This window comes from Phoenix dactylifera, unplaced genomic scaffold (assembly GCF_009389715.1).
Source record: "Phoenix dactylifera cultivar Barhee BC4 unplaced genomic scaffold, palm_55x_up_171113_PBpolish2nd_filt_p 001007F, whole genome shotgun sequence".
In the NCBI taxonomy this organism is placed as follows: Eukaryota; Viridiplantae; Streptophyta; class Magnoliopsida; order Arecales; family Arecaceae; genus Phoenix; species Phoenix dactylifera.
In genome coordinates this window covers 52,690-70,546 of record NW_024068361.1, presented here as the reverse complement: position 1 = coordinate 70,546, position 17,857 = coordinate 52,690, and the positions used below count along the sequence as shown (strand labels likewise).

The 17,857-nt window shown below is 38.9% G+C and overlaps 1 protein-coding gene across 2 annotated transcripts; it reads left to right on the top strand.

Moving 5' to 3' along the window:
• The first annotated feature begins 3,361 nt into the window (after window positions 1-3,361).
• On the top strand, window positions 3,362-16,985 carry LOC120107763 (obg-like ATPase 1). 2 transcript variants are annotated; one of them, XM_039121192.1, is made up of 13 exons: window positions 3,362-3,656; window positions 4,506-4,673; window positions 5,252-5,375; window positions 6,982-7,073; window positions 8,359-8,457; window positions 9,596-9,709; window positions 10,884-10,948; window positions 11,306-11,422; window positions 13,394-13,469; window positions 13,871-13,963; window positions 16,257-16,307; window positions 16,444-16,557; window positions 16,769-16,985. In XM_039121192.1, the coding sequence occupies exons 1-12, from the start codon at window positions 3,570-3,572 to the stop codon at window positions 16,540-16,542; spliced, it is 1,185 nt and encodes a 394-aa protein (XP_038977120.1). In that variant the 5' UTR covers window positions 3,362-3,569; the 3' UTR covers window positions 16,543-16,557; window positions 16,769-16,985. The 2 variants fall into 2 exon arrangements, with proteins under 2 accessions (XP_038977120.1, XP_038977119.1); XM_039121191.1 differs by having other exon boundaries at window positions 3,364-3,656; window positions 16,651-16,899.
• The last annotated feature ends 872 nt before the right edge of the window (window positions 16,986-17,857 follow it).

Sequence of the window (17,857 nt, the reverse complement as noted above, 5' to 3'; positions counted from 1 at the left end):
TTTATCTTTTAATTTGTTATGTCAGCTTTTAGATACTTTTGTGATCTGATTTCTAAACTCAAGTTGGTATATGCAATATCACCTTAAGTTTGAGGGGAGATGGGTGTTAGCGTGATTTTATGGATCATGTAACAACCTGTATCAGCCCACAATATTTTTCTTCATTATCCTGATCCTATATCAGCTTGTATTATTTTTTTTTTGCTAGCATGAACTTGTTAGAGTAATTTTAGGGATCATGTAACAACAATCTATATCGGTCCTCAATATTTTTCTTTATTAGCGTGATTTTACATCGGCTTATATTATTATTTTTTTGTATAGAGTCTAGACATCAGTATATATAACTCTTGAGACATGTCGAATATAATGGAACAGAGATATAAAGCCTTTCTCTCTCTCTCTCTTGTTTTTTTTCTTTCTCTGTATATATATTAACATTATTAATATAATATTGGTTAATGAAGTTTCTTCCTTGTTTTTGATAATATATAATTGCAAATTATTGTTTTGTTCATACTTTGTGCAGATGAATGTATTCATTTCTTTCTTTTTATAAAATTTGTGAACATCCATATTCGAAGGACCCCTAGGTGGACGCTATCCTGGTGAGGCTCTGACCGACTGTGGTAAATGTTGAGGCTGTGGGCGGACTTCGGGCGGACTTCGAATTTGCAATCTCCATCACTCGGAGGGGGCAAGGTGGGATCCAGGCCGAAATGGTGACCTATTTGGGGAGCATCTCGTGCAGGGAGTCTTAGATGTGAGGGTTTGGAGTTCATTTGGCAGTCCCAGATTCGGCGTGAGAAACATCGATCGCACCCTTCGAAGCGAGCAGCACCCGAGGCTGGACTGTGGTTGGATCTGGAGGTTCGGCCTCCACCCGCAGGTGGCCCAATTCCTCTAGAAGGTGGCTTGGGGCCGACTGCCGACGAAATCAGTGTTGTGCGGGCAAGGTCTGGATACTCAGCCCCAGTGCCCGAGGTGTTAGTTGGACGAGACAGTGGGCTATGTGATATTCTAGTGCGAGCGAGTTAGGTGGGTGTGGGGTCTCGTTGACATCCCGTCGGAGCCACGGTGCCACATGGGCCCCTTCCTGCAGGTGCTTACGTAGTGGGCCATCGCCCCTTAGACTCGGTAGGAGGTCGTTGGGGTGGTCTAAACAGCTTACCACATCTGGCTGGCTAGGAATGCTTGAACCTTTAGAGAGAGTAGCCCTTCACCCAAGTTCGTCGTAAAGTGGGCCTAGGCTCAGGCGACTGAGATTACCCGTACTGCTCCGTTGGAGGGGCCTTTGATAGCTCGAGGCACTTAAGGCTCTACTTATGCTCTGTAGCACCTCATACAGTGTTTTTCATATAGGAGCCCCCACTCCTGAGTTTCCTCAAGGTCAATTTTGACGGATGTGTGCTAGATGGTGGTAGGAGAGGTGGTGCAGGCTTCATCATCAGAGGCCTATATTCCAGGGTGGTTGCTGCTGGTGGGTGCTAGATATTTGATACCTCTGTTCTGGAGGCGGAGTTGAGAGCGGCATGAGCTGGCCTGGGTTATGCGTGGCGCGCCCTACGGACCAAAGCAATTTGGTTAGAGGGATAGGAAGCACTCAACTGAAAGGAGAGGGATCCCGACCATGGTAATCGGCTAGATCCAGGGAGGCATCGGTGGTGTGGATGGGCGCCACCATGTGCTCCGGAACATTCGGGCTATGGTACGAGGTGATGTGGTGTTCTAGGCAAGGCACGTCTACAGAGAGGCTAATGGGGATTGGGTGGCCTCGTATATGGTAGATCAATTCGAAAGGACTCTATGGGTCAGGAAGAGGGAGCTGTCTAGAGTACTCCACCATGTGTTGTTTTTTTGACTTTTTTGGATATATCAATATTAGAAGTGTAAGAGCTAAGGCTGCAAATGGGTCGGGTTGACCTGTGACCCGACTCGACCCGACCCATTTTGGAGGACCCGTGGGGCTGTGTCAAGTCCTAAAATTGGACCCATTCTATTTTCGGATCGGGTCTGGATTTACTAAATTCAGACCCGACCCAACCCGAATAGCCTGTATATAAAATATTTAAATATTACTAAAAATAACAACTCTTCGGCTCCGCGCGAGTTCGAACATGTAATGTAATAAATGCCAATGTTTATGGTTACCATTTGTTACAAGTAATGTAATAAATGCATAGCGCAGCGTGTCAGCAAGTGTTGGGAGATCTTTTCCGCTACAACTAACTCTACTCCCCTTTTCTCTATTTCTATTTTCTAACCCATCTTCTAACTCTCCACCTAGTGAGAAGAGAAGCCGAGAGCGAGAGAAAAATAGAGCTGAAAATGGGGATTTGTCCTCCTCCCCTCCTTCCCTCAGCCTTCTCTTGCTCCCCTCTCTGCTCTTCCTCCGTCGCCTCCCCCTCGCCGGTGCCGCCGACATCTCCGTGGGCTCCACTCTCACCCCCTCCAACTCCTCCTCCTAGACCTCCGAGAATTGGACTTTCTCCCTCGGCCTTGTCTCTAACCTCAAGAACCCCTCCCTCTTCCTCGCGGCCATCACTTATTCCGCTGCCATCCGTGTGTGGACCACCATCGGGGCCGACAGCGCCCCCGCCATGGTTGACTTCGCCACCTCACTTCATCCCTGCTCCGATGGCGACCTCCGCCTAACTAACCGTTCCGGTTCCGTCATCTGGCAGTCTAACACCTCCGGTAAGGGCGTCACAGCCGCTTTCCTCAGCAAGACTGGCAACCTTGTCCTCAAGAATAGCGGCGGCTCCGCCGTCTAGCAAAGCTTCGACAACCCCACAGACACCATTGTCTAGACTCAAAATTTCACCGTTAAATAAATAAGCTGCTAGGTGTTCGGTTAGGGGGAGGGGAGTGGGAGAGAGAAGCGGTAGAATAGACACCAGTCTCTCCTCCGGGCACCTACTTCACCGGCTCTTGAATTTTTTGGGTTGGGACCGGGTTATATATGGACCCGACCCGATCCGATTTTCTATTGGGTCGCATCTGAGTCCAAAATTAGGATCTGAATAAGAAATCGGGTCGGGTCGGGGTTACTTAGGATCCGATCTAACCTGACCCATTTGCACCCTTAGTATGAGCCATCTATCGTGGAAAAAAAAAAAAAAAAAAAAGAAGGAAAAGAAAAAAAAGAAGGAGAAGAAGAAAGAAAAAAAAAACATAAAAGAAAAGAAAAAAAACATCCATCTTCGTCTCCCTAAGAGAAAATTCTTTGTCTACTTTGTAGGTGAACAAATAAACCTTTTATCATCGATCCTTGAACGAGAATCACAACCATCCATCTCCTTCAACTTGGAAATCATCGTTATGTAATACTCACCCCGGCCGCCGCACTCTTGCAGTAAAGGGAACGCCAACCAGGGGAACCAAGCGGGCTATCGGGCATCCAATTCTAGACCTACGGTCGGCTATAAATTCCGCTCTTCCTTTCTTTTTTCTTTCCATTTACCCTTCCGAAGGCGAAACCTTGGGGCGAAATACTAGAGGAGGGCGAAAAAACCCTCTGGGCAAAACCCTAGAAAAATCTCGGAGGAGCTCCTTGGGGGATATCCGAGATGCCTCCGAAGGCTTCCAAATCGAAGGAAGCTGCCCCCGAGCGGCCTATTCTGGGTCGGTTCTCGTCCCATTTGAAGATTGGAATCGTAAGCTTCGAATCCACACCTCCCCCTGAAATTTTTCTAAGATTTGGCTGTCGAGTTGAATTCCATCATTTGTGGTCCCGAAGCAGTCCATGGTTTCTGTTTTGATTTTGGAAGGAGTTTATTTACTTTTGATCGCTATAAGCTCTGATTTTCTTCTATCGATTAGCGTATCGCATGCTATATTGGTAGCTCTAGTTGATTTTATTAAAAAAATAACATTTTTGGAGGTTTCATGGGCTTCATTTTTTAAATTTTCATTCTTCGGTTTTAACTTCAACTGCACAAATATCTGCTTATATTACGTGTTACTTACTCCATTATTAAATTTTTTTTTTCAAATTCCACTTCATATATACGCTTTGCTGCAGTATGATTCAGTTGCACTGCTGTTGCTCAGATGATTTCTTTTTACTATTCATTTTTGCTCGAAATCATGTCAAGTTGGATCGGTTAAAGATTTTAGCCAAATTCTGTTAGCAGCAGATAGCTGTTTCTATGTTGTTTTTTGGACGACTAGGAATCTGTATTTCATGCCCATTTTTGCACTTTATAATAGTTAAATCTACAATTTTTAGACAAAATGAAATGCTGCAGACCATAAGAATGGATCTGAAACATATAATTTTTATCTCCATTGGCAAAGTTATCCTTTTCTGCTGATCAATAAATATGTCTTAAGGTGTTCTGTTTTCTCATTTCTTGATACCTTCTGTTATAAAGAATTTCAAAGTGCTTTCTATTCTTTGGCTTCTCTAATTTTATCTTATTATTAGTTTCTGATATAAACCTTGAATCGGAAATTATTGTACTTAACTAATTAGTGGTATATGTCATTATTTTGATTCACAGGTAGGGTTACCTAATGTTGGGAAATCAACCCTTTTCAACACACTAACAAAGCTTTCAATCCCAGCAGAGAACTTCCCTTTCTGTACCATAGAACCAAATGAGGCACGGATTAATATCCCTGATGAAAGGTTTGATTGGCTCTGTCAATTATATAAGCCAAAGAGCGAGGTTTGTGACCAATTCTCTGGACTTAAATTTTCTTTTTTATTGCTATAAGTAATCTCCTTATATTTTGATATGCTTTCTTTCGATATCATGTTATGTTACATTTTCGTGCAACTAGTTGAATATTGTTCTTGTTTCTTCTTTTGAATGCACTATCCAGAGACAGTGGTGTCAGGAAGTGCACTTAGAGATTTGTGGGATTGATACATTGATGAAGTTTAGCTTTATGCAATGTTATACAACACGGTTTTTAACTCGAGGAGTCCTTTGACAGACATAAATGCCCCATGGTCATCTAATGGTAGTGCCACTACAGTGAAGCTACAACAGTCTTGCATTCCTATCCTATCTTTTTTCCTACTTACTATCAGTGTAACCTTCGGGGTAGTCGCTGGCCGTTGACAAGAATTGTATTCTAGGAGTCACATTTAGAACTTAAAAGTTATTAAAACCCATGTCATTTTTCATGTTGCAGTGACTATGTGGGTTATATCCATTTCAGAGTATTTACTATTGACTTTTTGTTCAAACCATATTTTTCTAAATAATATAACAGCCATATGTGATGGTCTTTCATTCAGGTAGCAGCTTATTTGGAAATACATGACATTGCTGGACTTGTAAGAGGGGCTCATGAGGGGCAGGGTCTGGGGAACAACTTCCTATCGCACATACGTGCTGTTGATGGCATCTTTCATGTGTTAAGTAAGATTCCTTTGTCTTGCTGCCTTTAGGACAAGAGATTCTTTCTGTTGTGTGCTATTGGGTAGACAAATCAACTTTGGTGTCAAATTTGCTCAAGTCATGAAGTCATTTGCATTATGTGATTACTTGAGGTAAACTACTGTTGTTTTAGTTTTTACTAATATAGCATGTTTTCACTTGCAACGATCTGCAACTCTTTGAATCGTCATGTAAGTATTCCCCTTTCAGTGGATAAAGCAGGGAAGACCTAATTACATGGCCATGTGCTGCCTCAGACTGCTTCTGGATTTAGGATTAGAAGAAAGGAGGGAAGATAAAAGACTTGAAAGTTGCGAAAAGTCATTTCCCATTTAGGGATCTCACATTGGATAGATTCTTGGTGCAGCAAAATTGTTGAAGCCAAAGAATAATTTATGGCTGTTGTTTATATGTTTGCCAATGTTAACTATGTGTGATCAGTTAAATGACCAGAAAGATTGTATATTTTTTGTACTTTACTCAAAGACCTATGGAAAGCCAAACCAGTCCGTACCGGCCGGTTCGGGCCGTACCGGACCAGTCTGGCCTGTAAACAGTACACCGGACTTGTGGAATCCGGTTCCAGGCCATCTCAGGCCGGAACTAATCGGTACACATGCATATCGGTTGTGTACCGGCCAGTACCGGTACGGTGATTTTTTTTACCTACGGTGCAGTGTGCCGGTTCGTACCGGTACGGTATTTTTTTTAACCCACAACGTCGCGCGCTGTGGTGTCAAAGCGCTTTCAGCCACGCGCTCCCTCGGGGAAAAGCGCCCCACGCGAGGGGATGAGCGCCCGCTCGAGCGCGGGGCTGCGCGGCCGCACACGGTTTCCTCCTTGTGCATTGGGAACCGCGCCGGCGCGCGGTCCCTGCACTGGAACCGCCCCGCGTGATCGTTAATGCCACAGAGTGGCATTTAATGCCACTATGTGGTATTTAATGGGGACGCGCGCGTCTGCGCGCGGATGTAAAAAAAAACGGTTCGTACCTGCCGGTTCCGGTACGAGCCGAAACCGTACTGGTCCGGTAGGTCACCGGTATGCCTACTGGGAACCTTGAAGAGACCCAATGTTCTACAAATGGGTTTTGAAGGATCATGTACTTGGATCGCTTGGACTGCACCTTTGATTATCTATGTGGCCGAACATGATTAGATTGTCTTTCCTTCCAAGCACTTGACACTTCTCTAGTGAAAATCTCCTATTTAACATTGCCTCAATCAGGGGTAGGGTTAAGTTTATTAAGCTGTAGTGCATCTGATGCAACATTCATACAAATATGAGAACCCTTACATGGTGATCATATCAAGTTTTTTGAAGGTTGCGATGTCAGATTCTTTGGTTCACCTAGACACTTGTCTCTTATGTCTAGGTAATCTTGGCTTTTCATTAGTTCCATAGGCTTATCATTCAATACTTTTAGTCACTACATACAATAAATTGATGCCGTTATATTATTGTCCCACATTTTCATTTATTATGTACAGCAACAAGAGTTTATGAGGCTTCATTCTTTTTCTTTTTAATTTCTTTTTTGATTTTTCATATGTTGGTAGTAGCTGAGGACACTTTTGTCATGTGCCAGGAGCATTTGAAGATCCAGAAATAATTCATGTTGATGACTCTGTGGATCCTGTTAGAGATTTGGAGACGATAAGTGAGGAACTACGACTTAAGGTATTGTTGATCTTTATCCTTAAGAGATGTTGTCTGCTGTAAGTTTGCTAGTTATATATTAAGTATATCCACATTGTTGGATGCGTTTGAAGTGCTTTCATTTTCTTGACCTGTCAGGTAACTTCAAATTCACCCCTTGACCCAACCTAACTATTATTTAGTGTACATGCTATCAATACATGCCATCTTTCTGTACCCACCTTGCCCTTTAAAAAAGGTCATCCATCATTTTTGGTCTTTGCCATTGTTATTTTTGTGTAGCTTGTATTTATAATGGAGCATTTGTATTCTCAAATAAAATCGTAAGGATGCTCATACATTTCATTGTATGTACTATTATCATGTACCAGGCAGTTATTTAGATGGAGTTTAAAGCATAAATACGATGTGTTTTCATGTTATGTCTCTTAAGAGAGTCTCTATGGAATTCATTCCGCACGATTTTATCTTGGTTTATAATAACTTAGGTTAAATGGTGGAATAGCTTAAACACCATGTAAGTTCATGGAAGCATGCAGTATTATATCCTTTATACTGGATGCTTTATTTTTAAAATCTCATATGTTGCTTTTTATAAGAAGCATTTATTGGCCTTGCAAGATGATGGTATGTATATTGTGCAAGTCTTCATTAATTCTCTATTGCAATTAGCGCTAAAATTATGTGCATATTGAAAGCATATGTCATACTGAAGCCTGTTTTATGTATTTTCTTCTCATAGATCTAGAGTCTAGATTACTTTCAGCTTTGAATTTGTTGTTGTGAAAAATATTTTTGTTTATGTTTCTTAGTGTGACAGGGCTCTTTGTTAGATTCTTTGAATCCCTTGGTCATTTTTAGCTTTATATAGAAATCAAGGATGGCTGTTTTATATGGCTGCTGTTTTTGATTTCATATTTCTCTTGCAGTGCTCTCCTCAGCTTCTTTATCACCTTGATAACGAAAAAGTAGTCTATTTGCTTCATAACTATTTGTCATTAAATATAATTCGAGATATAGCAAATACAAGGTAACACATAGAACATATATTTAGAGCCCCATGCTTCTCTTACTCTAATTTATTACTATTTTTTAATTTTTAAGTTCATGTTTGTTCTATGTTTTAGTTTTAGCTTCAAGAATTATGTGCTATAATTTATATTTTATATCAGATTCCTAGGTCATATTTTTTTGTTCATAATTTGTTTTGTTATTGATACCGCCTCATAACAGTGAAGCTTTTGTTTTAGAAAACTAGAAGTGTAAGCATTTTTAACCTCTTACCTACTGCATTGGCTCTTCGTAGGATATAGAATTCGTGGATAGGAGGTTGGAGGATCTTGAAAAGAGCATGAAAAGGAGCAATGACAAGCAGCTAAAAATAGAACATGAATTATGTGAGAAGGTTTGCAGAATATATTTCTGTAAATAAATATAATCAGATTCATATATTTCTTCATGCTATGTTCTTCTTGCATGAAGTTACTTGCAATTCATTCATTTATTTGATATTGTTTAATATATTTCATGTTATGGTTGCTGTATACTCATGATTTCTATAGTTTGACATCTGTATATTTTAAAGGATGGTTAATAGATATGCACTTTTATTAGGTCAGGCTTTACACTGATTTTAGCTTTGGAGATGAGTGAAGGAGGGAGAATTAGATTGTGGTAATAATTCTTTTAGGATAAACTAGATGGTGTTTATAGACTTGTATGTCCTGAAAATTATTTGTAAATGAGTGTATTATGGCTCACCTGTTCATCAATGGAAATGACCAAATCATATTAGTGCCATCCAAGTTCTCTTTTATATGCTACACAGTAGTCTGGAATGCTTCATATTTCTAACTATAATATAATAGTACTGTTTAGCATAATTGGAAAGAGGTCATAGAGGATGGGAGAAAACGGAGAGCCCAAAATGGTTGAAGATCTTTGGATCATCAGTGTACATTAACTAGACCTAGAAATTGCATGTAATATCCTACATATGGATATCATTTGAGATTCTACTCCAATTACATAACACTCCATCAGCCAGTTGTAGCACGACTTCTTTGCATAACGTATTGCGCTGTTTAAATGCCTTTTTTTATCCTTCTCTGATGGACCAAAAAGAAGGACAAACATCCACTTTCTGTTTATGCATCTTTGTTAATCTACGTAAAATGAAACTAGGTAATGTTCTTCTCAGTTTGTCAGTGGGATTGTGAAAAACTTGAAAGCTTTATCCAGTTTTCTATATTAGTGATTCTTTGTATTTTCAGGTAGAGTGTTTGGCTTGTTTATCTTTGTAGCTTTTCCTTTATCCTATATTATCCAGAGCTTTGTTTTGGCCTGAAATACCCTCACTTGACACTTAAATATGGACATTGGTATGACACTTAGACATGGCTTAATAAGAAATTCTTGGATATTGAAAGGACCCAAAACTTAGTCACATACCGATACTCGACACAAAATTCGAATCCATGTAAATAGCGTAGTTTGAGGCAATAAAATCTTTTATAGTCTGGCATTACTTTCTCATGTTGCAGGTTAAAGCATGGCTAAAGGATGGGAAAGATGTTCGTTTAGGTGATTGGAAAGCTGCTGATGTTGAGATCCTGAATACTTTCCAATTACTTACTGCCAAACCTGTTGTCTATTTGGTATGAGTTTTGTTTCCCTAAATTTAACATTTTATAAATATCTAACTCATGCAATTGTTAGCTTCCAAAGTAATTTTAATAATATGAGTAAGAGATTGACTTTATGCTTCTTAGCTTCATGAAACACGGAAATATCGAAACAACCTCTCTGCATGTAGGGGTAAGGATACGTATATCTGACCCTTCTTAGATCTCACAATGACAGGAGTCTCGTGCATTGGGACGCCCATTTTTAGCTTCATGAAGAAACAAAGTTGAGTTGTTAGTTGATAAATACAAGGAAACGTCAATTATGTATGGAACAATCATATCCTGCGTAACCACTTCCATATAAAGAGACTATTCAACTTGCGAGTTTTTGCCTGTACCTACTGAAGCACTTTGAGTTGTGCTCCTGCAATCACGAGTGCTATCAATAACATTTGCCTAAATTATCATGATAAAGTACTTGGTGAAGTTGGAATATGTAAGTCTGATCTTGCAATAACTTTAAGGATGACATGTTCCTCAAATCAAGTGGAAAGAAACCAATGCCATTTCTTCAGGGTTGTTGATTAGCAGTTTGTTTGATCAAATTCTACTGAAATCTTGCTTATAATTTGGGAACAGCATGATCCTGCCCATTAGGAGCTTCTGAAAAGTTGGGTATGCACTGGCCAGGCTGGGTTGTACATGCATAGTTCATGCTGTTATGATCTCACATCATATTTGTGAAGAAGCAAACTTTTTGGGCATAATGCTAAATCTCCTACATGTATTCTTGGTAGGCCGTATATTACAGTAACTTAGTGCTGTTAATGTAATATATTATATTGGTGGTAAGAAGCCTGACAAGAATAAAAGAGGGACCTGAAAACCAATTGGACTAGGATGATGCATGATTGGCCTATCTAACCTGTTTGGACCTATTGATGCTCTCAAAACCATGCCTATGTTTGAGTGGCAACTTTTAGTCTTTCTGTTATTTGCTTGCATCTGTAAAGAGACTCTTCAAGCATTTTCAAAATTTATCTATTTAAAACTCTGTATTATAATTAATATCAACTTAAAACATTTGTCATAGACTAAAATTTGTACTATTGCTGTTTCTTTCATTCATTCTTCATCTTGCACTTTTTCATTTATATGAAAACATTATTTTACTGCTCTGTTTAATGCTATATTTTGTTTGCAGGTGAATATGAATGAGAGGGACTACCAAAGAAAGAAGAACAAGTTTCTACCCAAGATACATGCTTGGTACAACTCCCACCAATAGTGTTGGATTGTCACAGTAGCATCTGGCCATGGCTTGAGATGAATTTAATGCTCTTCCACCCTATGTTACCCTTTATGTTTGGCCTACATTTTTCTTTTGCAACATAATTTTGTAAGGAATCAGTGTTTCAGATTGGAGATTTACTAAATTAATAACCCTCTCATGAATCTTTTGGACAGTTCCTTGGCTTATCATGTCATAGCTGTTGTGATAAAACTGGCAGTTTAGTCTTGTGCCCTTATTTTTTGTTTTAGACAAAGGAAATTTAGGTTACTTCATTCATTTTCCCATAGAAACATCAATAGTTTTATCTGATATTTTATTACTCATATTTTCAGGGTGCAAAATCATGGTGGTGAAACTATTATTCCTTTCAGCTGTGTTTTGGAAAAGAATCTTGTAGATATGCCAGAGGATGAAGCTGCTAAATACTGTGAGGAAAACAAAGTGCAGAGGCAAGTTTTAATGAATTGCATTCTTGGTCTCATCTTTATTAAATGTTTACTGACCAATAAATTGCATGGGTTCCATGCAACATATAAGGAAATATGTTGCATAGCTTGGACATGATGATCAGGACTGAGTGGTTTATGCCTTACCGTGTAATTTTAATTGGTTTTCATATTTCCCATGCAGTGCCTTTTTCTTAACCTGATAAATCAGTATAAATGTGTATATTATATTCCTTTACATTATATTTGCATTGTGCTCTCTGAAAGTCATCTTGGTTATACACAAAATGTTATTCCTCTCTCTTTGGTCAAAACACGTAAGCCACGTTCTAGGATGTTTGTGCTCCCATGTTTGCTCTCTTTATGCTGAGGATTTGACTTATAAAGAAGAAATTTAGATCTTCATTTGAAAATATTCTTCTTTTTTCTCTCTTTGGTTAAAAAACATAAATCATGTTCTCTCTGTGCCGTGGAGTTTTGATTTGACTTATGAATGAGAAATTTGGATTGTCATTTGAAAATATTTTTTTGTTGGCAAAAAGGTAATCTTCTTAAATTAAGACAAAAGAATTCTGATGTGGTTGAATATCACCAATGTGTGCCTATATGGTATAGCAGAAGAAGCAACAATGCAATTGAGTAGTAATATTTCCTGTTAGTAATTTTTTTTTTTCTTCTTGTGGATGACATGTAGAATCTTTACTCTTATATGGTAACAGAATTCAGTATGCCTAACAACAGATAAGTACTGATCTGGAAATCCTCCCATATACTTTGTTGAGCTAGCATATTTATATTTGTAATAGTACATCAAAGGAAATATTAATGATATGTTGGTTACCTCATCCATACATGAATATTGCTATGCCAGCCAAATATTACCGTTTACCAACAGGAAGATGCTGTGAGAAAATTTCACCTATTCTGTTTTTTGCACTGTTCCTCTACACTTTGCCAAGTACTTGGGCATCATTACTCCTTTGAACTTCCCTGCATCTACCAGTTAAACTGCTCCACTGAGTCCCTTATGCATTGTATCGAGCCCACCAATTCTTTATCTAGAATTGTAAACAATGTTCTTTCTTAGTAAACACTTGACTAAAATAAAATAATATTACTTATTATCTTTAGCTTTAGTGTCCAAACCGTTGTCATTACGTTTACTGATCTTTGATAGATATTTTTGGCTGTTCAGTCCTCAGGACATTTTCAGCTATAAGTAGTGAGTTCCTTGTGTTCTTCAGTCATGCATACACTGGTGTAGACGCACCAGAATATCTACATAATAAAGTTTAATTCCTGATCACTTTTATGCTTTGGATTAGATGAAGATTAAAAGATTCATAATTTGCTAGAAATATGGTTGTCCAAAACTGAACTAATTTGATGCTTTGAGAGTGTGAACGTATGATGGACAAAAAAATTTCATATAGGTACTAATATTACTTAAATTTTTTATTTTCTTTATGTACATCTAATTTGTTTTGTGATTAGTACATCTACATAAAATATAATTTGGTGACTCTAGAAACTCTGGCAAAGCTAATATATAGGCCTGTTGGCTAAAATATTTTTTCTACGAAAATAAGAGATGTTATGCCCATTAAATTTCAAACAATTTGATAGGAGGTTACTGTCTCTTGTTTGCTTTTTTCATTTAATGATTTGACCCAATCAAAGAATTTTCGGACATGATTTTATTTTGGAACATAGCTCATATTGTATGCCTGTCACTGTAAACTTCTGATTTGGAGGTTCTAAAAGATGGTGTTAAAAACATTATGCTTGACAAAACATCAGTGTCATATGTTTTTACCCCCAAAATGCTAGACTTATTTGACAACTTTGTACAAGCAATGACTTGGGTATACTAGTCGGCATTCTTAAATTGCATGCACATGTATTCTGAATAAATGATCATGTATTTGTTTAAAAGGCAGATTTCTGAAATGATTGGGCTTTATGTTGCTGCAGCGCCATCCCTAAAATCATAAAGACTGGTTTTGCTGCAATCAACCTTATATACTTTTTCACTGCTGGTCCAGATGAGGTATTACCTTTTCTCAACAGGCATATCACCATATTTGACCCAATTGATCATATGGTTTACTGTACATGATTTTAAGGTTTTTGGTCAACATCTCATGCATTTTTAATCACACCTTGCTGGTTGTGGAGAAGGTTTCTTACCATCTGCTGATTTATATGCAACTTGAGATAATTCATTTTTCATAAACGTTGTTACCTGTAACTATGCCATTTCTGCAAAGGAAATTTTTTGTGATTATTTTGCATGCTACATTCGTAGTTTCTTTTCAATGTGATATTTAGTACCAATGATGCCATCTCTTACCCTAAGATTTGCACGACAGCTACAAAACTAGAACAGCATAATGATATTTAGTGATTAACTGGATGGCCTCTCTTATGATGAATTTTTGGCTGCTATAGGTGAAATGTTGGCAGATCAGACGGCAAACAAAAGCCCCTCAAGCTGCGGGTGCCATCCATTCTGATTTTGAAAAAGGTTTTATATGTGCTGAGGTATGTCTGCTTTCTTACTCTGATTGCATAGACATAAGCTTTACTTATTTATTTATTTTTGACTAGAAAATCACCTTATTAGAGAGGTTCACACTTAGATTTTCGCAGTGTGGTATAGACATTCAGGGCCTATTTGAGTAATCCAGGAGGATTGGGCTGGATTTCCTGCTAGATACATTGAGTCGGCAGTCATCTGAGATGGCCATATTAACCCAACATCCCATCCTCCAACACCCCCCCCCCCCCCCCCCCCCTTCCTTCAAAAAAAAAAGTCTGCAAGAGGAAGGAAAAGAGCTTCATGGTCTTTTTTTTTCCTTACAACAATTTGTGATGTCTTCTTTCCTCATCTTCGTCAATCCTCTATCCTCTCCCTCTCCTCCCTTCTTCCCTACCCCCATGACCCCTCTCTCTTCCCAATTCCGGCAGGAATACCCAAACAGGCCTTAAAGAATGTGGATATGATCTCTGTGTGAACAGTATCATCTAACCTACCATGATACTCCTTACAATTTCTTATTTATGGAAGAATTGTGATATCATCTGAAAACATTATGGTTAACCAAAGATTCTAAACTTTTTGATTTTTAGTCCCTATTTATTTTAGATGCTTCAGATGATTCTTAACATCCATGAATCTCTATTTAGCTTACTCTGTATTATACACTTGTCATGGGCCTAAATCCCATCTATAGCATTGTATTTCAACTGTCCTTTCAACTAGAGGAGGAAATACTATGCCTTTTGTTTTCATTCTTTGATGTTGATGATATGATCAAATGAAGGTGGAAATCACTGGCATAGGATTTAGCTTGTAAGGTTCTTAGCACAATTATCTAAGTCATTAGTGGGTAAGATTTGCATGTGTTTCCTGGATGGGCTTTGAAGATAATCTAGGCCTTTTTTTATATGAAACTTTTAGTCATCATATAGCTATGGATGCTTTCTGGGTTCTGCAGTTTTTCATTCTTCTAGTTTATGTCTTTATAGTGTTATGTAGTGAAATTATGGGTTTTTTGGATCCTGATCCGGATAGCAATAATGCAGTTCCTTTGAAATATTCATTACTTAGGCGTCAAATATGAATTACTTCTATTTAATTGTTTCATATTGGAAAATGCTATTTGGAACCAAGGTCTGCCGTACTGGTAGGCGGATCGGTCGCCTACCAGACCGGTACGGTTCGGTTTGTACCGGATTGGTTCCGATACAAACTGGTTCGGCGTGTTTTTTTTTAATATTCTGGTTTTCACGTTCGCGTGCGGACACGCGGGATAAAAGCCATAGAATGGCATTAAATGCCACTCTGTGGCATTAATGAGCTCGTCTGGGCCCGCGGGCGCGTTGCCCTGCACGGGCTGGGGAACCGTGCAGGCGGGGAAAACGCCTGCGCGACAATTCACAATGCTGGGAACCGCGTGCGGGCTTTTGTGAGGAACCACGCGCGGGTGCGCGGGATAAACGCCACAGAGTGGCATTAAATGCCACTGTGGCATTAATGAGCTTGCGTGGGTGCGGGCGCACTGCCTCGCGCGGGCGGGAGAAATGCTCGCTTGACGATTCACAATGAGGGGAACCGCGCGAGGGCACAGCCGCGTGCGGGGCGGGGAATCGGCCAAGCGCTTTCCCACCAAAAAAAATATACCAGTGCGAACCGGCCGATTCGCACTGGTACCAGTCGGTACACGAGCGTACTGGTCAGGATCGGCCCGAAAACAGCTGGAACCGGTTTCCACGCTATCCGGATACCGGTTCCAGGCTAGATCGGTCCGTACCTGGCCGAACCGGCTGGCCAAACTGGCCCGTACGGTCCGGTTCGGCAAACCATGCTTGGAATTGACATTAGTACCCAAACATGATACAACAGTTTGTATGAGTAATGCCGCCCTTTGTCTATGATAATACTGTATTTGCTCTGCATCCACCTTCCTTTTATTATTTATGCTAATGAGAAAATGGGTTGCTACATGTTTTGACCAATATTTGCTTCCAATATCTCGTGTATCTGTTGTTACAAACCTAGATATATTGTCTCCATATCCAAGTGTTGGTTCCTTTTTCTGCTTCACATTTTAAGCAACAGAAGCAAACATCTGTCAATCCCTTCGTCAATGAGCATATGCCCAAGTATCTTTACATTTTAAATAATGTACAATGCAGTTACAATTCATTTGTGTTACATAGAATAAGATGTTTAGCTGATATGTTGCTTGAATCAAAATATTTAGAAATAAGTAGGTCATATGTTTTTGCTTTTCATGAAATGGTTTTTTATTTGGAACTGTATTGTCTTCAGGTCATGAAGTTTGAAGATCTAAAGGAACTGGGCAGTGAAGCTGCAGTCAAGGTACAGAATTATAGTAACCTGTACTTTATTTTGCATGTCACATCCACTGTAGTTAGTGGTCCCTTCTCATTCTCTACATTTTATTCTTCATAATCATGAAAATATATTTCATTATCTTTTCTGTTGATTCTTACAGGCTGCTGGGAAGTACAGGCAAGAAGGGAAGACCTATGTTGTTCAGGATGGGGATATTATTTTCTTCAAATTCAATGTTTCTGGGGGTGGAAAAAAGTGAAAACTCTTTTTGAAGGTGATTGGCCTCTCTAAAGTGCTGCTTAGTTCTTGTTTTTGCTGTCTTGCATTTGGATCACTTTTTTCATGTTATCTGCATCACTAAATGTAGGTGATTTATATACTTGGATCTTCAAATGAAGTTGTACTTCCTGAGGCAAATTAAAATTTTTCAAGAAACAGATTGTAAGGACACTGATTCATATCATATATAATATTTTGTCTGGCAGCTTTCGGATCCATGTATATCAAGTACCAATGCAATGCGGAGAACTATATCTCTGTTGTCTTGTTAAATAAATTTTTGATAACCAAGTCCATAATTGAAAATATCTGGATGCTGATGATCACTATTACGGTACCTTTTCTTCCCTTTCATTGTTCTTTTCATAATCACATCCTGAATTGAGCTGCTTTCATAAATCAAGCTGTTTTCACTCCCATGGATATATTTTTTTTTTTTTGAACAAAACAGAATTGATTATGTACTCAAAAAAATTCTGAATGCCCTGTGTTTTCTACATATTTATGGCACTACAAATTAGTTACCTTTTAACCTTGTCCTATTGGCTCTAGTGTTAAAGAGGAGAGGCTTATGTTATTGCATTCTGCTTATACTTTTTATTGTTCACATTACTAATGTTGGTGGCTCTTTCACTGAATTATGTATACATGGTTTTGATCTGCTGATTACTTTGTTATATACTGATATTCATGAATGACATAATAATCAAGATGATAACAACTGCAATATTCAATAGGCAAATGAGGGATAAACCCATCCAATATATATGGTTCTTTTTATCTGCTACACAAGCATCTTGCTTGCATTTGCTGAAAGATCAGATTCCTAGGTTCAGTCCTTTTAATTTTATTATAGACTGCCTAATTATCTGTTATTTGCCTGGCTAACTAATAGTCAGAGGGTTTTTGAGGGGCACATACCATGCAGTGTGATCTTATAACTTGTGAAGATGGGCGAAACTGAGATTCTAAGTACTGTCCTGACTGATCCTATGCTGTAACTAGGCAGTCTGGGCTTTGTTAGGGCATGTTTGGTGTTGCTTAACAAAGTCCTTTTGTAACTTTCAAAGCCAAAAAGGACCTTTTAGAAAAAATTAATGCTTGGTGATAGTGTCAAAGAAGCGCTTCCACAGGAGGAAAAGGTCCAAAAAGTGCTTTTAGAAGAAGCTATGTTCCCTGGACCCTTCAATGTAAAGTATCTGCACCCAATACTTGGAAACGGACATTGATATGCCACTTTGACATGGCTCTATAAGAAGAAATCTTTAGATATTGAAAGGATCTGGGAGGTAGGC